Source organism: Nomascus leucogenys, chromosome 3, assembly GCF_006542625.1.
Source record: "Nomascus leucogenys isolate Asia chromosome 3, Asia_NLE_v1, whole genome shotgun sequence".
NCBI lineage: Eukaryota > Metazoa > Chordata > Mammalia > Primates > Hylobatidae > Nomascus > Nomascus leucogenys.
The window spans coordinates 113,726,170-113,747,983 of NC_044383.1; the positions used below are offsets into that span (position 1 = coordinate 113,726,170).

General features: G+C 39.4%; 2 protein-coding genes across 3 annotated transcripts in view; both read right to left on the reverse strand.

The window, feature by feature from the left end:
- The window catches only part of KIAA0408 (KIAA0408 ortholog), a 35,403-nt gene extending 23,463 nt beyond the window's left edge, over nt 1-11,940 (reverse strand). The window contains exon 1 of the mRNA XM_004087649.3: nt 11,854-11,940. The gene's annotated coding sequence lies outside the window, so the exon portion shown is untranslated. The remainder of the gene's footprint in view (nt 1-11,853) is intronic.
- Nucleotides 11,941-11,947: 7 nt separating this feature from the next.
- Nucleotides 11,948-21,814, reverse strand: part of SOGA3 (SOGA family member 3) — a 46,636-nt gene continuing 36,769 nt past the window's right edge. Inside the window, exons 5-7 of one of the 2 annotated variants that reach the window (XM_030809651.1) lie at nt 21,651-21,722; nt 14,051-15,226; nt 11,948-12,165 (exon numbers count right to left, since the gene is read on the reverse strand). In XM_030809651.1, the coding sequence (XP_030665511.1) occupies nt 12,055-12,165; nt 14,051-15,226; nt 21,651-21,722 (1,359 nt within the window). In that variant the 3' untranslated portion in view covers nt 11,948-12,054. Of the gene's footprint in view, nt 12,166-12,481; nt 12,749-14,050; nt 15,227-21,650; nt 21,723-21,814 lie in introns of those variants that run through there. The other variant, XM_030809652.1, reaches the window with a different exon arrangement.

Genomic DNA, 21,814 nt, shown 5'->3' on the forward strand with positions numbered 1-21,814 from the left:
TTAGAAAGAATTATGTCATTCATACCTGATGACATACTAATTTATTTCAATGTATAACAGATTCAAGTGCTTCATCTGCTTCTTGTCATGGTAAAGCTGATCTTAAATTGTACACAGAATCAAATAATAATGAAAGTCTTTGACAAAAAGTTTACTCCAAGTTTACCACTTATTCTAGTATTTACCAACCTTTTCTGTTGAATTATATATATAATTTATATTATATGTTATTTATATATAACATATAATTTATATTATATGTTATTTATATATAACATATAATTTATATTATATTTTATTTATATATTTTTATTTATTTATTTATATATAACATATAATTTATATTATATGTTATTTATATATAACATATAATTTATATTATATGTTATTTATATATAACATATAATTTATATTATATGTTATTTATATATAACATATAATATAAATTATATGTTATATATATAACATATAATTTATATTATATGTTATATATATATAACACATATATATAACATATGTTATATATATATAACATATATATATAACATATGTTATATATATATAACATATAATTTATATTATATGTTATTTATATATAACATATGTTATATATATATAACATATATATATTATATGTTATTTATATATAACATATAATTTCCATGCCATATTTCATACCCAAAAGATAGAAAGTAAGTCAATTAGATGATATGGTGCAAAGTCAAGAAATGTTCAGCACAGCTTTTGAGATTTTCCCTTGAAAACTTTTTGTTTTTTTAAGAAAACTTTTAAAAGAAAATTTACCACAATTATATACATCAAATGCATTTAAAAGACTGATGCTGGTATACTCAGCCCTACAGTTATATTCAGACATCTTGAACTGCCTGAGGTTTTCAAGCAGGTGTCAGAATGACTGAAAATCTTATGGAAAAAAATGCAATTTGTTTCATAATGCAGTTTATCTTTAAACCATTTGAACATTTAAATCTTCAAATATGAAATTCACAAATGATTGCCCTATGTTTTAGAAAGAATTACATCATTCATACATATGACATACTAATCTTATTTCAATGTATAACAGATATGTAAAGAAATGTACATAATAACACTTAATGGAAAATAAATGTAGAAACACTGCCTGCTGTCAAGAAACAAAAAAGAAAATTCTAAAAAGAAATGGAAAAGATCTATATTAATAATAATATAAGGCACAATCAAAAACATTTTGAAAAGGGTAAAAGAGAAATAATGCGTGCATAAATGTCACTAGCAGGTGTTTCCAGACTTACAGAATTTTAGAGCCAGAAAGAACTTCTGAAATCATCTAGCCTAACCTTCTCATTTTACAGTTGAGGGAAGAGGCCCTGAGGGTAACTCATCTGCTCAAGGTCACAAAGCCACTTACTGGCCATTCCAAGAATAGAATCCAGGTCTACTCATTCCTGGTGGAGTGCCTTGAAGTTCAAAATTCCAAGAAGTGCAAGGGAAGAAAATCGAAATAAGAATGCTGGATATGAGAGGAGACTGAGAAGTTGATTTCTGGCTTTGGCAAATTTTAAATTCAGTTTTCTTCTATGTCCAAATGAGAGAGATGATACTCTATCTTCCAAGTATGACATAAGAATCATATAGCTGAGTATTTATTTATTTTTGAGATGGAGTCTTGCTCTGTCACTCAGGCTGGAGTGCAGTGGCACGATCTCAGCTCACTGCAACCTCCGCCTCCCAGGTTCAAGTGATCTTTCTGCCTCAGCCTCCTGAGTAGCTGGAACTACAGGGGCACGCGACCATGCCCGGCTAATTTTTGTATTTTTAGTAGAGACAGGGTGTCACCATATTGGCCAGTCTGGTCTCGAACTTCTGATCTCATGATCCGCCCGCCTCGGCATCCCAAAGTGCTGGGATTACAGACATGAGCCACTGTGCCCAGCCAGCTGAGTATTTATTACTATCTAAAGAGGCTCGTGTCCTTAGCTAATTGTAAACACTGGGTCAAAATAAAAAGGCAAATGGATTTTACCTTATCAGTTAAAAAATCTGAAGATAAACACGGCAACATGGCCTTAAGCATGCCAGTACATATTTAATCTATGGTTTTGTTTGCAGAATGATCCTGAGGTGTTACAAAGCAGTTACTCATTTGTTCTCTTTATGCTATGACAACCTGGTTGTTATGAGACTGGAGAGCTTCTGATTTCTTGTTTATATCGTTTTTCCATTGCTTATTCTTTTACCCTTTAAACATATTTAACAATAAAAGGGGTACTGTGTTCTATTTTCATTGGAAAGAAGATAGAAAAGATTTAAAAAGAGAACTTTTAAAAAACTAAACTTGTTCTTTTTTGTTTGTTTTAGTTTAGTTTTGTTTTTGAGATCGTCTTGTTCTGTTACCCAGGCTGGAGTGCAGTGGTGTGATCATGGCTTACTATAACCTCAACCTCTGGGGCTCAAGCAGTCTTCCAGCCTCAGAGTCCCGAGTAGGTGACCATAGGAACTTGCCACCATGCCCACGTAATTTATTTTTTTATTTTTTTTTTGAGATAAGGTCTTGCCATGTTGCCCAGGCTGGTTTTGAACTTCTGAGCTCAAATGATCCTCCCTCCTTTGCCTCCCAAAGTGCCGAGATTATAGGCCTGAAACACTGTGCCCCGCCTAAACTCATTCTTCTGCATGTTAAAGTTCGAAGGCTACTATAAGGGACGTATTTTAAGAAATCCTTCCTTCTTGAATAATGTCTGCCCCTTGCAATTTTCAAAGTACTTTAAGATCATGAGATCTCAGTTGTTTAGCAGAACTCTTGAATCTTAAATTATCTTCAATTCCTAAGGTCTTGGGTACTTCAATTAACATTCCATTTAACAAATATTTGTGAATACCAATTCTGTGCCAAGTTAGACCAAGAGGACTCAAAGAAGAGGAAGAAATCCTTGTCTTCAACAGGTCTGGTCAGCTCTGAAGATTCCCTAAAATGTGACATGTAGCGTGACTATTTGCATCCTAAGTAGCCCACTATTGGTATAAATTCACAAATTTGGAGAGTCTCTCCTAGGAGTACCCACAGCATTCCACCAAGGAGATCATGGTGTAGTCTTACTCTCACTCAGCCCTAGCTGCATACTATAATCACACAGAGAATGAAGAAGAAAAATAGTAATGCTGGAACTCTCCCCAGACTTCTGACTCAGACCATCCAGTGGTGAGGTCCTGGCTTCAGACTTTTGATAAAGTTCCACAGCTGATTCTGTCAAATTTGGTCCTGTGTTATTTGAGTTCTAGAATGGCAATTTCAACTGTGTGTTAATAAATATAATTTTGATCCTCCTAAAATACTGTTTTGGGGTATAAAATTATGAGGATCACACGCAGAATATTTACTATCCATAGAAGTTACATGTTTGGATTATTACTTGCCAGCTAATGTACTATTTTTCCAGTGGGGGATGTTTATCCTTAGAATCATGGGACACTGGCTGTCTCTTCTATTCTGAAGGCTGATGACACGTCAACAGGTTTTTTAGCCAAGCACATCCGTCATGGGGCTTATGCACAGGCATTTCCAGATGACAGAAATATTCAAAAGACACACGTTTGAATGATCTGTTCTTTTTAGGTAGTGGTCCAAATTCTGAACCAAACAGTAACATATTTGAGAAATGTGGGCTATTTTAAAACTAGAAACAGACCTTGCTCACATTTTTCAAACTTGTTTTTAGCATCTCATTGTATTATTTACAGATTCTTGACTTGGAGGATACTGATAATGATGACAATAAAATCAAAATAATAAAAAGGACTGTTTGAGGGCTACCTTTTCTTTAGTGACCAGCAGAGTCCTGGGAATGCTTGTCCACCACAAGAGGGCCACCCTGAGCCACTTCTCTCTGCTAGGATGTTTCAGCAGTAAAGCATGGCTCAGGCTTGGTGAGTGTAATTTGAAGGACACAGGAACTAATCCATATTCCCCCAGGGAGTAACTAATCCACCTATATCTTCTACGAGAAATGTTAGATTTATCACTACTGGGTGGCAGCATTCTATTTGCAATAATTGCCTACTAAAATACCACTGGTAGAGGAAATAACTATTGGCTACTCACACTTCGGCACAGAAAAGGAGAAGAGGTAGCACATACTAAGGACTAGAAGGAACACATCAATATGTGTAGGCTTTGATTAGAGGTCGGGAAAGCCATCTGTTTCATTCACAGGGCATGGAGTGGGGAAACAGGTGGAAGATCTGAATGGGGAACTGCATAGGTGGGTGTTAGATTTTGAGCACTTGGAGTTCAGGTCAAAAGGAATGTGGCATCATGATATGAGAGGGATACAGTAAGGGATCTGGAGGTAAAGTTACAGAAAAGGAGGCCCAAAGTCATACTTCAGTGTAGCTCCTAGGCCCACTCTGCAGAACCAGCCAGACCCGTTTTCAGGGTCTTCTGCAGAACCATCCAGACCCATTTTCCATGGCCAAGGTCCCTCAGTAAGTCCATATTAGCCTGTAAGCACATGATGGGTAATTTGCCCATGAACATCTCAAAAATTCATAAAGGAAAGGGAGTTAGGAAGAGAGAGTTACAAAATGGTGGTATCATGTAGGGCAAAAGCTATTCAAGTGCAGGAAGGAAACAGTAGCTATTTAGTACAACCTCAAAAGCAGCTGTGTCTGACCCTTCCACTGTATTCTGATGTTGTTGATGCTATCAATATATATTGCAAAATAAGATTTCTGTAACCTTATTCTTTTTTTTTGAGACAGAGTTTCGCTCTTGTTGCCCAGGCTGGAGTGCAATGTCACAATCTCAGCTCACTGCAACCTCTGCCTCCCGGGTTCAAGCGATTCTCCTGCCTCAGCCTCCCAAATAGCTGGGATTACAGGCACCCACCACCAGGCCCAGCTGATTTCTGTATTTTTAGTAGAGACGGGGTTTTGCCATGCTGGCCAGGCTGGTCTCGAACTCCTGACCTCAGGTGATCCACTCAACTCAGCCTCTCAAAGTGCTGGGATTACAGACATGAGCCACCGTGCCCAGCCAACCTCACTGTTTCTTTATCCAACTCTTTTTAATCCACACTACTATTTTGGATCCAGTCACTTTCTACCAATATCAGGTATCTTGAAACAAATGGCTGCATCTGAATCAATTACATTCCCTCTGAAGTAAGGAGGCTGAACAGAGATTCAGTTTCCCCTCTTGGACAGTTTTTTCACATCAAGATGAGGTCCAAGGCCAGGGAGTCCTCATTTTCCTTGACTACCTCAACTAGCTTCACTATGGCTTTTTCCACTAGATGTAATCTAAGCTTGTTTACAAATGCTAAGGCCCTCTATGCAGTGGGCCGACAGCCTCAGCAGGTACACATTTCCTTTCAGGCAAAGGCTCAGTAGATACTCATTTCCTTTCCTGCTTGGATTCCCAGGAGTCACCTAATGTCCAGAAAAAAATTAATTTCAGTAACTTGTCATGCTGAAACCCAGTTATAAATGACTGATCTAGGCCAATACACAGGATGTTCTATTTAAGAAGTCTAACTCTATTTTGTCTGTCCAGGAGTCAGTGATACAAAAGGAATAACACAGAATGTGAAAAAAACTGTTTATAAGAAAGATGGAAGGGAGTTATAAACTACAAACTAAACTGAGTGTCCTGACTTTAAGAAATAAGAGCATATAAGTCATTTCCTTATAAAAGCTGTTAAATTATCTTCCCTTACTAAATCACTTGAGGCAAGTAAGTAAACTGATGAGCTGCTCTCTGCCCCTCATACTCCCTTAATATTTGAATGCACAGGTTAAGGCAGGTACTTCTGACATAAACTTCAAGAGCTGACTTTAAAGGTACATCATGTTGGACAACCTCAAAAAGAAGTGATGCCGTTTCCCAGCCTTCAATAATCACCTATGCATATGCTTGTTAACATAAGCAGCTCAACTCAAAACATTCAGAAGAGACTACAGAAAATAAATGCATAAAGCACACTTTTTCAGAGTCAGTAATTTCCATAGCTCCATATCTGGAGCATGCATGACATTGTAACACTTCAAATAGTCAAGGTATTGCACCACTCCTGAATACCTCAGGGTGGTTTCCCATTTTCTTAAGTGAGTTGATGTTCTAAACTTTTCTGAAAAGTTCTAGTTCTTAAATTAGCATAATGCTCTACACTGTTACTGTTTATTTAATGTTTATTTTAGTAAAAAATAACAATCATTTAAAATCATTTGTAAAATATATCTAAAACTTTACTGATAATTTAAATAAAAATCATCAAAACAAAGGCAAATTTTTATTATCTGAGTTTAATATATGCTAAATAGGAATTTGGATTCAAAAACATTGAGAAAAACATTCAAATATGCAAGTCAATAAAATTTTATGAACATTTTTGTAAAGGCTGAATAACTGCTAACAACCACTGATTATCTATTCTTATCTTAAACTAAATGTTTGCAATTTTATCTTCAGATGTTGAGTTTTGTTGGTACCTTATTTTGAAAAATAGCTACAGAAAAATACATACAACTCTGAACTAAAAAAGTTTTATAATGGTAACAGTGAAATTTAATAATCAGGAAATGTCAATAGACTTAAGTTTATTAATCATAAATATCTGGGATATAAGATCAGATGGGGCTCTTTAAGACAACACAGCCTGGGCCAGGCGCGGTGGCTCACACCTGTAATCCCTGCACTTTGGGAGCCCGAGGCGGGCGGATCATGAGGTCAGGAAATCGAAACCACCCTGGCTAACACGGTGAAACCCCGTCTCTACTAAAAATACAAAAAATTAGCCGGGTGTGGTGGTGGGCGCCTGTAGTCCCAGCTACTTGGGAGGCTGAGGCAGGAGAATGGCATGAAACCCGGGAGGCAGAGCTTGCAGTGGGCCGAATTCGTGCCACTGCACTCCAGCCTGGGCGACAGAGCAAGACTCTGTCTCAAAAAAAAAAAAAGAGACAAAACAGCCTGGCTGAACAGTGAGCAGTGCAAGGTAGAGATTTCTGAGGTTTCTCTTTACACCTAAAAAGTGTTATATTTGCTGCTTTTATTCTTTGATCAAGTGGGTTATAACAATATTCTACTCAAAAGGTGCCCCCAGAAATATTTAAAATATTACCCACAACTTCACTAGGACAGACACAGACTAGAACTGCCTTGTGAGTACAGAAAATACACCTTTAAGCAGGGAAGACATGGATGAAAATATATTTAAGTTACATGGAAAGGACCTTTAGAGATTCTATGATTTGCACACACTTTCAAAATGGCAAACATGTAAAACAGCCACTACCACTTTCCCTTCTCTCAACTGATCAACTCAAAAGTACAGTTTAGAAGCATTACCACATTTAAGATATTACCACATTTTTTACTGTAACTACAAAGATGTTCTGCCATGTCCAGGCCATGAAACGTTCTATTTTGTATGAGTTTCTATCTGAAATTCTACAAGTAGACTGCTGAGAATATCAGGACCTACCTATAAAATGTGTTTCATCAAAATATGAATGAAATTACTTTACCTATCAAAAACCAGATCAAAATTAAAAATGTAGAATGAAATCTATCTTTCATTAGACCTAATTGGTTTACAACTAGGGTTTAAGCAGTTATGTCTTCATGCATACTATGTTTTAACTGTACCATATCCCAGTAGTTTAATAAATGGTCGACTTTTCTTACTTTCTGGTACTATTCTCCACTACCTTCTCTTCAATCTCTACATTCAGCTATGGTGTCTGACCCAAAGCATGACTCTACTAGATGAACTGGACTGTAGCTCTATCAGAATGCAGTTATAAACACTGCATGAATATTTGGAATTAAGGCTGAGCTACCAAATTGACACTCCAAACTTTGTTGGCAGCTGATTAAATAACCATATCCCATTCTATCATACAAACTAAAGTGAAGATTGGAGAATGCAGGCCAAAACACATTCCAGGCTCAGGACTGATTTTCCTTTGTTTTATGAGTTTAGTTACTTATGCCTAAAAATAGCCAACTGAATTCCTTTTTTTTTAGATCTAGGCCAAATTAACAAGAAGACACTTCTTCCTATGGCCAAGAATGTGCATACAAGGGAATTTTCTAGAATAAGGCTTGCTCTGTTTAGTTTGGTGTGATGTTTAAATAGCACAACTTCAAAGGTCCAAACAAAAGATGATGCCTTGAGAGTCTTTGCTCTCTTGGTGAATCAAGAAGCCTGGTTGTTCCTCTTTCAGAAACAGCTTAATACAACAAAAATAATGCAAGCAACAGGATCAAAGGGGAAGATGCTGGGGACTCTCTTTCTGAGGTTTTGGGCACTATCTTTGTTAACTTATCTTCCCAGGTCTATGTTCTACGCTTTAAGAGATAGGTGCACCCTGGATACTGGGCGCCCACTGAACAGCTTGAAGTTATAGGGAAAAGACGGCAAGGAAAAAGGTCACTTTGTGCCTGCTGGCAATTTTCTGACCCCACCTTCCACCAACTGGTCCCCAGCATGTCCCCTAAGATAGAGGCAGGTCTGAATGCCCTGACCCTGGATGCATTTCTCATTATACACCACAGTGTGATGGAGCTGTGTGTGTACACACAGGCACAACTGAGAAGCTGGTCTATGCAGTGAGTGGGGCAGAGTGGAAAAGAGCCTCCCTGGAATTCAACTGTTCAGTAAAGTTGATTTGCTAACTTCAGAGGAGCTGTTGGAATGATCCCATATCCCCCAGAATCTGTGAGCAGCAGTCAAGTCAGTCCTGCTTCAGCCTACTTTCCTCTCCCCAGTATTTCACGGGAGTTTCACATATGGAGGATCTGGATGAGGTTTAAGAGTCTCATGAAATTCTATAAAATCACTGCCTGTATTAGTCCACTTTCACACTGCTATAAAGAGCTTCCCTGAGACTGGGTAATTAATAAAGGAAAGAGGTTTGACTCACAGTTCTGTATGGTTAGGGAGGCCTCGGGAATCTTACAATCATGGTGGAAGGGGAAGCAGGCACCTTCTTCACAAGGCAGCAGTGGAGAGGAGTGAAGGAGGAACTTCCAAACACTTATAAAACCATCAGATCTCCTGAGGACTCACTCGCTATCATGAGAACAGCATGGGGGAAACCACCCCCATGATCCAATCACCTGCCTCCCTCTACATGTGGGGATTACAGGTCCCTCCCTCAACCCGTGAGGATTACAATTGAAGATGAGATTTGAGTGGGACACAGAGTCAAACCTTATCACTGCTTTAGGAGTTCATTGGTAAGATTAATATCCCTGTTGCCAGAAGGGCAACATAGGGAACATGACCATAGTTCCTAAAATGAGATCTATAGTTGAGGCTCGTGTTTTGGTTAGCCCAGACATCTCTCCTTTCCTATTCAGGTCACCAGTTATCACTGAGGTGTTTGCACCATCTTTGCATGTATTTAGGCTGTCAGCCCATCTAAGAATGCCTAGGGATTTTGTTGTAATAACATGTTAGATCACTGTGGGATCATCTTGAGTCTTGAATCCAGTGCACACGTGCCTGTGTCTCTCAGTGGGTGTGTGACCCTGTACCCACACACTATTCATCTTGGTTCTCTTTTCTGTTAGGAATTACTCCTATTTACCTTTGAGTTTGTGTTTTTGAGAACTTGTATTAATGCAAGCCAAGTTTTCTGGCACCACCACCAGTGCAGAAATATAATTGCTTTATCACTGGAGGTGATATCCCTTCTGGCAAAGGCTGTACAACTAAGTGGAAATGCTCTAGAGAGAATTCAGACATCCACAGAGCAGCTGAAACTTTAAAGTCTACTCAAACCTAGACAACTAATGATCCTATATCTTAGTATCACATAGTTACTGTAAGCTTTGTTGGGGCTATATAGAATGTGTATTTTAGATAATTCAAATATGTAAAAGTAGTGGTTCTGGGGCGTTTTTAAAAATACAAATGCCTAGGTCCGTACATTTTATTTCAATTAGTATGGAGTAGGTCCCCAATTAAAAACATCCCAGAAATTCTGATGTGCACTAGCATTGATAACTACTGATCTAGTTATTTCATTTTTGATTCCTCTCATGATAAAGAAAGCTAAAATCTAAAGCCAGTTTCTTAAAGTCACACAGGGTGGTGAATACACATGATGCTTCTGAAGTGAATAAGTGCATACCATATCACATTTCTCCACAAAGACAACATCAGCAATTTGGACAAGCCAATTATTTGTGATGTGGGATTTCAGGGACCTTGAAGTTCTGATCCCTCCCTCCTAAATGCCAGTGAGCTTCCCAGTCATTGTAATAACCTGCAACACTCCACACACTTTCAAATGCTCTGTAGGTGGCTGAGAACCTTTTAACAGATATAACTGGCTCCAAAGACAATAAATGTTTCAGCTACATTTCAGCCCTCAAACATTTACTTTCAGTTTCTGAAATGGTGGCCTGGAAACTTACCACGGATCTAACAGACAAACTTTAGGTTTTAAAGTGTTCATTATCTCTGAGATGAAAAATTTTAAAAAGCAAACACCTGAATTATATATAATTGATTAAACATGGCATTTATCTCATTTCATTCATTTTTGTAATGAAGCTTTACCTAGCTCTCAGAATCTTTAAAATGAGAAGCCAGAAGTGCATACTGACAGATTCCAACTGTTGGGTAACCACTCTTCACTCCAAGTCTCTCCTCCCCCTATCAAAAAACAAACAGAACCGAAAACCAAAACCAAACAAACCCTATAGAGAGTAAGAGCAGTTATTCTAAACTAAAGTTTTAGACTATTGTGAAGGTTTGTTTGTTTGTTTAATTAATACTCAAATGGATGTGTGGGAGGATGAGACCATAAATAAATCACAGTCCCTTGAAAGTTAAATTCCTGGGATTCCAAGGACCATTACCAATAGCAACTTTTATAACAAAGTTTTTCCACGTATTCTTTTTGCAGACGTGCAAGATACTTCACTTTCCACAGATTTTCATATCCATCAACCAACCTGTGAATATTTACAAGTATATGACTTCAACAAGTGCGGAGATTGCTGACTCTTGGGTGGCACTGGATAAACTATCAATGAGATGGACAGAATAGGTCCTTTGGGTAGATGGAGTCTATCCAGGCCACTTTAGGTTTGAAGAGAAAGGGGGATGCTCAGGTTTATTGAAGTTAGTTTATATCTCGAGAGCACCTCCTGCCAGAACTATGCTACCAGTCTTGGATTGATCTAATGAAATTCTAGAAAATGACCATACTTTAATGAAATTCTAGAGAATGACTGTATTTTTTCCCTATTCAAAACAATTCACATATCATATTTATAGAGTATTTCCTACTCTGGAGGCAATCTATTATGGAGGATAGGACTCCAAGCAATAAGTTCGATTAGCAATACACGACTTCAAGTATAATAAGTAAAAGCAGGAGTGGCAGGTTTGGTGGGAATCTGGTCAAATAGAGTAGGATGGGGATAATTATTTCCTAGATGAACTAAGACCTAATCCAATCTCATGCTTCCAAGCATATCTCTGTAGACAAAACACATCGACATTACAACACATTACTTAGTTTTCGTGACGGTCACATTTCATTTATTTCCCATTTTTTTTCAGACATTTATTGGATGTCAAAATTATCTTGTTAGTTTGATGCAACCTGGCAAAGGTAATTTACAAATGTATATACTTTTCGGAAATGTGACCAAATTGTGAATGTCCATCCAGCTTTTGAATAATAATAGTGAACTACTGAGAAATAATTATGAGACATGTAGCCCATTTTTATATTCAAGATGCCAATTATTTATCAAGAGGAGACAAACAGGATGAAAAAAAGAAGTAAAAATTAAAACAATTCATACAGAAAAATGTCACATTTTCTTACCTGAAATATTTTAGTGCTTGGGCTTCTTATTGAATTTGGTCTTGGTAAGATGAGTTGTGTCTTTTTAAAGAAATAAGCAGTCTTCAGTGTTTTTATAGCATTGGTTACTACAGAAATTATACTTCTTTTACTTCTTGTCTTGAAGGGTGAACAAAATAAACAAACTGAAAATACTACAATGAATGGTAAATGATGAAAGATTTACAGTACAAAAAACAGTGTAAAAAGGAAGACAAGTTTAAATATTGTTGTGTAAGAAAGTGATGAAAATAATACAAGAATGAGAATAAGTAAAATGATAGGCTGGAACATCTGGGAAGGTAAATGCAAAGACAAAGAGAAGAGTTAATTAATAATAATCTTTAAAACTTAAATTCACATCAACAAATTTAAGTATTCATTCAACTTAAAAAAGAACCTCCACCCTCCCTTAAGCCTGTATCTATAAAATCTGAAAGCCTAATATTATACATAGCACTTTCTCGCACTCTAATTTCTATTATATTCCCTAAGGCTATAACTGAATACATATCAAAATTCAACAAGTTTTATCATAAAACGATATTTTTCATAGCAAAGCGCAGCAACATGCAAGATAAATAAGCGATAGGGCTGCAATGTTTCTAGCTGTACCAACAGGCAGTTAATCTAAAACCATGCTTGTGTACGTAAACTGGCTTTTAAATGTCTTGCGTGTCGTAAAAGCCATGCATGCTGTTGTACTTCCGTGGGTTCTCCAATGGAAACAGGACACCAGGCTTGCCAGAGGAAACAGCATTGCCTGTTTTGTTTCATAAATTATCTTTCATGTGGTTAACTCTGACAAAATGCATTGGTCTTTAAATGGCCACCATACCTGGCCAAAGCAGCTCAGTCCAATTCATCCGGTGTGCCTCTACAAATCAGGATGGAGGAAAAATGCTGGTTTTCCCTGTTCTGGAATAGTTATTACTATTTCTTTGAATTAGTGTTGCCTTCAAGCTACCGTATAGACTCCTTCCCCAGTCCTGAGATTCTCCACTATACAACTGAGAGTGATTTTCTCTGGAAATAATGATGCTGTTATTTCAACTTACAGTAAAAAAGTGGCTTTCATTTGTTCCTTTCCTGGGGGTTGTAGACACAAAATCATGTCTCTTTACCACCGGTTTCCACATTTACCAGTAGTTATCCATCAGTTCTGTTTTATTTAATTAAATTTTTTTTTTCTTATTGAGACAGAGTCTCACTCTGTCGCCTAGGCTGGAGGGCAGTGGTGCAATCTTGGCTCACTGCAACCTTCCTCTCCCGGGTTCAAGTGATTCTCCTGCTTCAGCCTCCCGAGTAGGTGGGATTACAGAAGTGCGACACCACACTAGGCTAATTTTTGTATTTTTAGTATACACGGGGTTTCGCCATGTTGGCCAGGCTGGTCTCGAACTCCTGACTTCCTGCCCTCTTTGGCCTCTGGGATTACAGGCATGAGCCACAGTGCCCTGCCATCAATTCTGTTTTGGTTTTATTCTTTTTTTTTTTGAGACAGGGTTTCACTCTTGCCCAGGCTGGAGTGCAGTAGTGCAATCACCATTCACTGCAGCCTCGACCTGCCTGGGCTCAGGTGATCCTCCCACATCAGCCTCCGGAGTAGCTTGGATTACAGGTGCGTACCACCACACCCAGCTAATTTTTCATATGTTTTGGAGAGACGGATCTCGCCTTGCTGACCAGGCTGGACTTGAACTCCTGAACTCAAGCGATCCACCCTCCTCGGCCTCCTAGTCTAGTCATTTTTTAAAAATCCTAAACTCAATATGAATCTTGGCTCAAAAACCACATATCAGCAGTTAAATATTCCTATCCAGGACCATCTTGCTAGCAGAGTAACAGATAAAAATATTGACCTTCTAAAATAATAATGTGCCTCAAAATCCTTTACTCTTTCCACAACAATTGAGGGTAATGGTGTTAAGTTTTACTTTTAAACAAAACAGAGGAAGAAATGATGACTACGTGATGGAGTCACAAAAACCTCAGCCCTGCAGTAGGACAGTGTGACAGAACTGGTGGACCGGCCGGGGTTTTCAGGCCCCAGCGCGGCCCTGAGCGGGGGCTTCCCTCAAGCGGGGCGCGGCAGTCCGGGCGCCGAGACGCCCCCCAGGGACGCGGCTCCACGGGCCAGCCTGGCCACCGCCGTGGCTCGCAATAGGCAGAACTGTACCTGACTCACGGAAATGGGCTCCTCGGCGCCGCGGTCGTCCGCAGACTTGGGCACCTCGAGGCGGTCGATGAAGTTCTGCAGCTCCTTGCGGAAGGCCTTCATCTGCGCGTTGATGCGGTAGAGCAGCTCGTGCTCGCGGATGCGGCTGCCGTCGTCCTCCTCGTCCATGAGTCCGAACAGGTCCCCGTTGGCCACGTAGATGCGCGCCTCGGTGATGATGGTGCTCGTGTCGGCGATGAGCCGGTCGATGGTCTTGCCCAGGCGCTCGGCCTCCGAGCGGATGTCCTTCATCTGCTGCCGATCAGAGAAGCTCTTGGGCCAGGGCCCGGGCGCCGGGTAGAAGGAGCGAGTGGGCGTGAGGCAGCGGATGTTGCGCACCTCCTCCGAGTCGCTCTCGCCGCCGATGGGCCCTTCGCGCTTGCGGTGCGGCGGCCGCGAGTCGTCGTCGCTCTCCTTCTTGCCCGCGTCGCTCTCGGCGTCGCTGTCGCGGGGGCTGCCGCGGATGCCCAGGTGCGAGGCCAGGTCGTAGCGCTGCATGTTGGACATAAGCACGCGGTTCTCGTACTGCAGCTGCATGACCTTGCCGCTGAGCTCGTTGATCTGCAGGCGCGCCGCCTTCAGCTCCTCCTGCAGGGCCTCAGTCTTGGCGTTGTCGTGGTGCCGCGCGCTGTCGTGGCCGCCGGACTTGTACTTGTACTTGTTGAGCTCCGCCGTGATGCGCTTGTTCTGCTCCTCCAGGTCGGCCACGTTCCTCCGCAGCAGCTCCGTCTCGTCTTCCACCAGCTGCAGGTGCTGCCGCAGCTCCGACAGGGATTCGCTCTGCTCCCTCATGAGCGGGTTGGCCGAGCCGTTGAAGTCATCGCCCCTAAGGTCGTCCAGTTCCGCCTTCAAGCCTCTGTTCTCCACCTCCAGTTCGACAATTTTCCTGCCCAGGATGTTGGCTTCTTCCTCCACCAGCCTTAGCCGTAGCTTGAGCTCAGCCTCCCTGGTGCTGGGAGGGCCTCCGGCTTCTCCTTTGGGCAAAGGACTGTCCAGATCCCCATAAAAGGATCTGTACTTCTGGAGCTCGTGTTCAAATCTGTCCTTTTCTTTATCAATCTTGGCCATTTTCTTTCTCATCAAAGCGGCTTCTTCCTTAACAAACTGCAGCTGGCACTTCAGATCTTCATTGTCCTCCTCATTTGGGGGAAAAGAGGGAAAAGGATAGGAGATCATTTTTATGTAAATCAAGGAAACAACCAAAAGAGGGCACCTGGAAAAATAATTTCTCTTTCTTGCAATCCAGATTTAATGACAGAAAGAAACAGAAGCAGATACTGTGTATTTTCTTCAGATCACTTAAATTCTCTGGCAAATTAAAGATTAGAACAATGTTACATCCTGGAAGCAAAAAGGAAAAGGAATATGAAAAGAGAAAAACTGTGGTCATCACTATTCAGAGATTATTATATGTTGTAACTGCATACAACTGTTGGGTGATCATTTCAGCAGTGTTTCTTTTGTTTCATTATTGCAGTAATAAATATAAAATCTGTTCAAGGAGCATGTGGTTCATATGCATTCGCTGCCACTTTTTTGTCACACTGAGCCAAGTGCTGAAAACTGTTTTACAAATATGAACCTAATTTAATATTCAGAGTACACTTAGGAGTAGGTATTACAGTTCCTGGTTTAATGTTCAGTAACTGTTCGGAGGTTACACAGCTAATGAATAGCAAAGGACAAAGGTGAAATTTGAATCCAGTTCTGTCTGAAACGAATGCTCAGGCTCTTGATTTCTGTGTCACTTAGGAAGTAATCTGCCCCCTGTTTTTATTCAAAGGAAAATTGTTTTAGAGGCCTGTAAGTCAGGAAAGTTTGACACTGGAATGGTCCATCCAAGGAGAAACTGTTAGGTTTTCCATCTAGATCACATTTAAAATAGGTTGTACTCCCATCAGTCTGAAATGGATAAAGTTGGTTCAGCCTGGCAAAAGGATAGTGGAACTATAGAAGTTCTTCTCACACATTCTTACGACAACCTCAGAGCCCAATCATTAACTAAATTGAAAAGTACAAAAGGAGGAATGGAAATCTTTCTCTGAGGGATATTACAGAAGCATGTTATTATGTCTAAGGACATTTCTCCCAAGGACAATTTCTCAAAATTCTCTTTTAAGTGTGTACTTTGAGCTAATCATGTAACTTCTGTGAACTTTGGTTTCTTCGTTAAAAAAACAAAAATTAAAATTCTTTCCTTATCCAGTACTCAGTCATCTGTGTTTGAGATGCATTCTGGTAAAGAAGGAGCAACCACTGGTGAGAAGGTGAGGAGAATAATGAGCTTCTGCCAGAGATGCTCAGTAAATACCACACAGAGCCTTTGAGATGGAAGAGATGGAGAACAGGGCACAGGTCTCCTGTCTTCCTATCTACTAATGGGAATATGAAGGGTTTAAGAGCTGCTGGGTGTGCAGAGCCTGAACATTACATTCCGTATAGTATTAAATACTTGTATCGGTCCTTCAAGATAGGTGATGCTATCTCCCCTTTACCGATAGGAGAGATTTATTAACATTGCAGTGCACAAGTTAATAAGTGACAGAGCACAGTCTATATTCTGGCTGAGTCCGAAACTCATATTCCTTCCACTGCACATGCTGCCTCTAGAAAAGAAGCATAAAAGAAAAAAAAATAGAGCAATGTGGTAAAATCAAAGAAGATGTGTTGCCTTATACACTTTCCTCTAGGAGAGGTTTAGAAGAAAGAAGAGAAGGACTACCAGAAGAGATGAGAGAGCCTTAGCAGCATCCAGAGAGGAGAAGAGGGTATGTCATGGAAAGCTTTGATGGAAGCTTTTTTGAGGATGAGACCAAGGACATGTTGCAATGTTTTGGATCACATCAGCAGAGGAATCAAAGATGACCCTGAAGTTTTGAGTTGAGGGGTCTCATTGGATTGTATGGCCAATAGCAAGGATAGAGAATGAATAAAGAGGAGCATTCCATTTAGATCACTTTTAAAATAGGATGTACTCCCATCAATCTGAAATGGATAAAGTTGGTTCTGCCTGCTGAAAGGATAGTGGAATGAAACTTACAGAAGTTCTTCTCATACATTCTCATGAAATTCTCATGACAACCTCAAAGCCCAGTCATTAACTAAATTGAAAAGTACAAAAGGAGAAATGGAAATGGTTTTGTGTGAAGAATGTGGGTTTAAGGTTTTAAGAATGCTGTCTGTGAGGTGTTCCAGTGGAGGGATACAGGGTGGAAACATCCATCAACAGTCATGTAGAATCTCAGGCTCATGATTAGATTACTAAGATTACACCTTGGCACTTAGAGCTCAGGTCTAGAAGTGAGGACATGTGGATGAGATGTGTAGAGGTGATGGTTGAAACTATCATAATGGTAACAGACACAACCAATGAGGAGAAGAAAAGAAAGGTAGACAGATGGCTGGGCGCGGTCATCTCATGCCTGTAATTCTAGCACTTTGGGAGGCTGAGGCGGGTGGATCATGAGGTCAGGAGCTCGAAACCAGCCTGGCCAATATGGTGAAACCCCATCTCTATTAAAAATAGAAAAATTAGCTGGGCATGGTGGCAGGCGCCTGTAGTCCCAGCTGCTCTGGAAGCTGAGGGAGGAGAATTGCTTGAACCCGGGAGGCGGAGGTTGCAGTAAGCCGAGATTGCACCACCACACTCCAGCCTGGGTGATAGAGCGAGACTCCATCTAAAAAAAAAAAAAAGAAAGAAAAGAAAGGGGAGACAGGTAAGAAATAGTCAAAGGTTTGGGAGGGGAAATCTAAGGTCATGTAGGCCAATAATTAGAAACAATGTTTGAACAGAAATATGACCAACAATGATATGCTAAACAAGGGGTGGATTATTCATGCCTCCCCTTTTTAGACCATATAGGGTAACTTCCTGATGTTGTCATGGCATTCGTAAACTGTCATGGCACTGGTGGGATTGTAGCAGTTAAGACGACCAGAGGTCACTCTCGTGGCCATCTTGGTTTTGGTGAGTTTTAGCTGGTTTTTTTTACTGGAACACGTTTTATCAGCACAAATAAATGTCAAATATGCTTTTACATAGGCTAGGTTTTATTTGACATGCAAGAGTAGATGAGACTGAGAAGCCAGGTAGGGTTGCATGTGTGGTGGAAGTTCTTGATTGCAAGGCAAGCCTTTATTTGCTAGTATAGTTGGCATATACTGCAAATTGAATCTAACCAAAACAGCAGTGGGTGTGATACAAGGCACAAACTGAAGCAGAATAACACTTCACTGGGTTATATTAAGCAAATAAAAAAGAGAATATCTGATTTGTGTGTATGTAAGCTCTCCTGCCCAAAGGAATGAAAACAACAATTATTTTAACACTTGGACACAGACTGAATATAATAGAGTCATTATGAGGGAAGGAGCTGCATCAAGGGCTAATGGGCATGGTAATTATTTTATTTATTTAAAAATAAATATTTTCAAGATACAAAATGTGCTAGTTTCTGCAATGCCAAGAGTTTACTACCCTGTATGCCAATATGCCTTGCATCCTGATCTTGTAACCCAACTATTGTAGGCTGCATTGGAAACTTGGCATAGAAATATCATACATAATTATTGACAAAAAAAGGAAATTGCATACAAAGTGCCTGGTCCACAGTAATTGAGCAGTAAATACTTTCTCCTATTTTCCACAGTGAAGGGTAGGCAAGAAAAATTAAAATGCTCTGAGGTGTGAAGCAAGTTATTTCTTATTTTTGTGTATGTTAAAGACTCACTCAATTGAAGATGCAAATTACATGTGAAGAGGGAAACATAAAGATATGATGATGATGAAGGCCAGTAAGAAATGAGCTAAGCCTGGCCTTCACTTTAAGAGCCACTACTAGAAACTAAATTGCATTCTAATCGATTACATATATTAACTCATTTAGTCTGTACAACAACTCTCTATTATGATTCCCATTTTATAAATGAAGAAAAGAGGCACTAAAAAGAATAAGTAATGGGCCCAAGTTCATACAGCCGGTATATGCCAGAGATTTCAACCTAGGCAGACTGGCCCTAGAGCTACAGTTCTTAATTGCTGTGCAGTATCATTTCTCTATAAATAAAGTCACTGTGCTGCTGGAGGAACATGTGAGGAAGAGATCAAAGAAGCTGAAGCAAATTAACAAAATGAAATACAAAGCTAAATGAATAATAGAGAGTTGGACCATATGAAATTGCCACTTCTGTAGATCAAATTCAATAGCATGTTGGCAATTTTGTGTGATTTCACATAGAAAAAGGAGACACGGGAGTATTTAAAAGCATGTATTGAACATGTGCAGAGTGCCAGTCACTAGATACAGATGATTCAAAGCTGAATAAGATGGCTCCTGTCTACAAAACTGCCCTGGCTAAGTAGGAGAGATGAATGCGTAAACAAGAATTACAATAGAATGGTATATTTTCAGTAATACAAATATGTGGATCGATGGTTTGCAACCTTGACTGAGCATTGGAATCGTGTTATAATTTTGTAAAAATGGACCATTTTATAATTGAGGTATCCCATCAGAGATAGCCTGATCAATCTTCTGAGGTGGGTTTTTGAAAAGTGACAGGTCATAACCTCTGAAAATAAATGTGTTGGAAATGATAGCAGAAACTTCAAATGCTACAGTATACTTATACATAAGGAAGTTTTTGCCCATGAAATAAAATCTGGTAGATTGCATGGCATCTTGACTTTTGTAAGGTCGCTGACCTCACTGAGAAACTAATTAAAGTTGTGGATGTTTTTGCAGAAAGTTGCCCACATGCATAGTGAGTGGAGGTCCGTAAAGCCAAGACTAAACAGTTAAGAATTCCTGCATCAGAGACTATGGTTGAAAAGAATAAATAAACTTTTAACACAGGAAGTGTAAGAATAGGACAAATGTAGATACAGCGTCTACTCCATAAACAAGGTAGGAAAGAAGATTCATGGCAACACGTGAAATGATTCACAACAAAATATTTAGAGCGAGTTGAATAAAGTGACAGCAAAGACAGAGTGGAAAAGCTGTAGTGACAGAGTATATTTGGACTTACTAAAGGAACAGAGAGAAAGGTATAAAAAATGATATCATGGTCTTGGCTGTGAGACTCTCTGGGATTCTAAAAATGCTGAGGTCCATACAGGTTCTGGTGCAAGTGCCAGGAGAAAACAGAGCAGGAACAGAGGAGGTACAGAGAGGAAAAAGGAAAATAATATATAGTTAATATGTTATGCTTTAAAAAAGTCTGAGATCAAATTTTGAATGTTTAAAATCACTTTAGTTAAATTATCTATCTAATGTGAAAAAAACCTTGTAATCATAAAAGTATACTACAGTACCATAGATTCCAACTGACATAGTTTAAAGGTTAATATCTAGCCAAGTGTTTTTGGAGAGTCATAATGTCAGAGGCGTGTGACCCGGAACAACTATATCTTGAATAGGAGCTGGGTAAAATGAGGCTGAAACCTATTGGGCTGCATTCCCAGATGGTTAAGGATTCTGAGTCACAGGATGAGATAGGAGGTCGGCACAAGATACAGGTCATAAAGACCTTGCTGATGAAACGCGTTCCAGTAAAAAAGCCAGCTAAAACTCACCAAAACTGAGAGTGACCTCTGGTCGTCTTCACTGCTACAATCACACCAGTGCCATGACAATTTACAAATGCCATGACAACATCAGGAAGTTACTCTATATGGTCTAAAAAGGGGAGGCATGAATAATCCACCCCTTGTTTAGCATATCAAGAAATAACCATAACATGGGTAACCAGCAGCCCTCGGGGCTGTTCTGCTTATGGAGTAGCCATTCTTTTATTCCTTTACTTTCCTAATAAACTTGCTTTCACTTTACTCTATGGGTTCGCCCTGAATTTTTTCTTGCATGAGATCCAAGAACCCTCTCTTGGGGTCTGGATTGGGATCCCCTTCCTTAACAATAGTGTCATTTTTATCCCAAATGTTTCCTCTTCCATTTTAAAATCTTCTTCATTACAACCATTGGCACCTCTTTTTGCCTTGAAAGCAAAGCTAGTCTTTACTGTGGCTGTGTTTCTCGGGTTTTTAACAAGCCCATGTTGAGTACATCTTTCAACTTTCATTTTTATTCTTTTGTCTCCTTTCTTTTGCTTCTCCAATCACTGGTATGGAGAATTACTTCATTCCAGGGCTCTCTAAAGATATAACAAGCCTTTCTCTCCTTTCTGACTTCCCTCTGCAACATTCCTTTCTTTACTTTCTCCTGATACTATAGGAACAGCCTTTCTATTGACCTTATTAATTATAAAAGGACAAGATTAGCATCATGAGTATAGTTCTCAAATATAGCAGCGTATAAAGTACAAATGACATTTTTCTGTGTGCTTACAATGTAAAGCAATTATAATAGGGATGTTATGACTGGCTTTATAAGTAAATATTCTGATTTATACTACCTGTATCTACAGCTACATAATTGATATGCAAATTTGACTTTCTTTTGCGTAAGTTTATCTGGCCATTATATCTATTTATAAATGTAGCTTGTGATTATATACACTTAGAGGTACTTGATGTACTAGTTGAAATTTTATTTCCACATACCTCTGTGGGAGTCTGTTGAGCCTTTTTTTCGGATTTTGGCAAATCTTTGCTTCCTCTTCTTTTTAAGGATAACTGAAACAAAGCACGAATATATTTAGTTGGATAAACTATAATTTTAATTCAATTTTATGTTTTTAAGTATTCTAGTCTCAAATGACAAAACC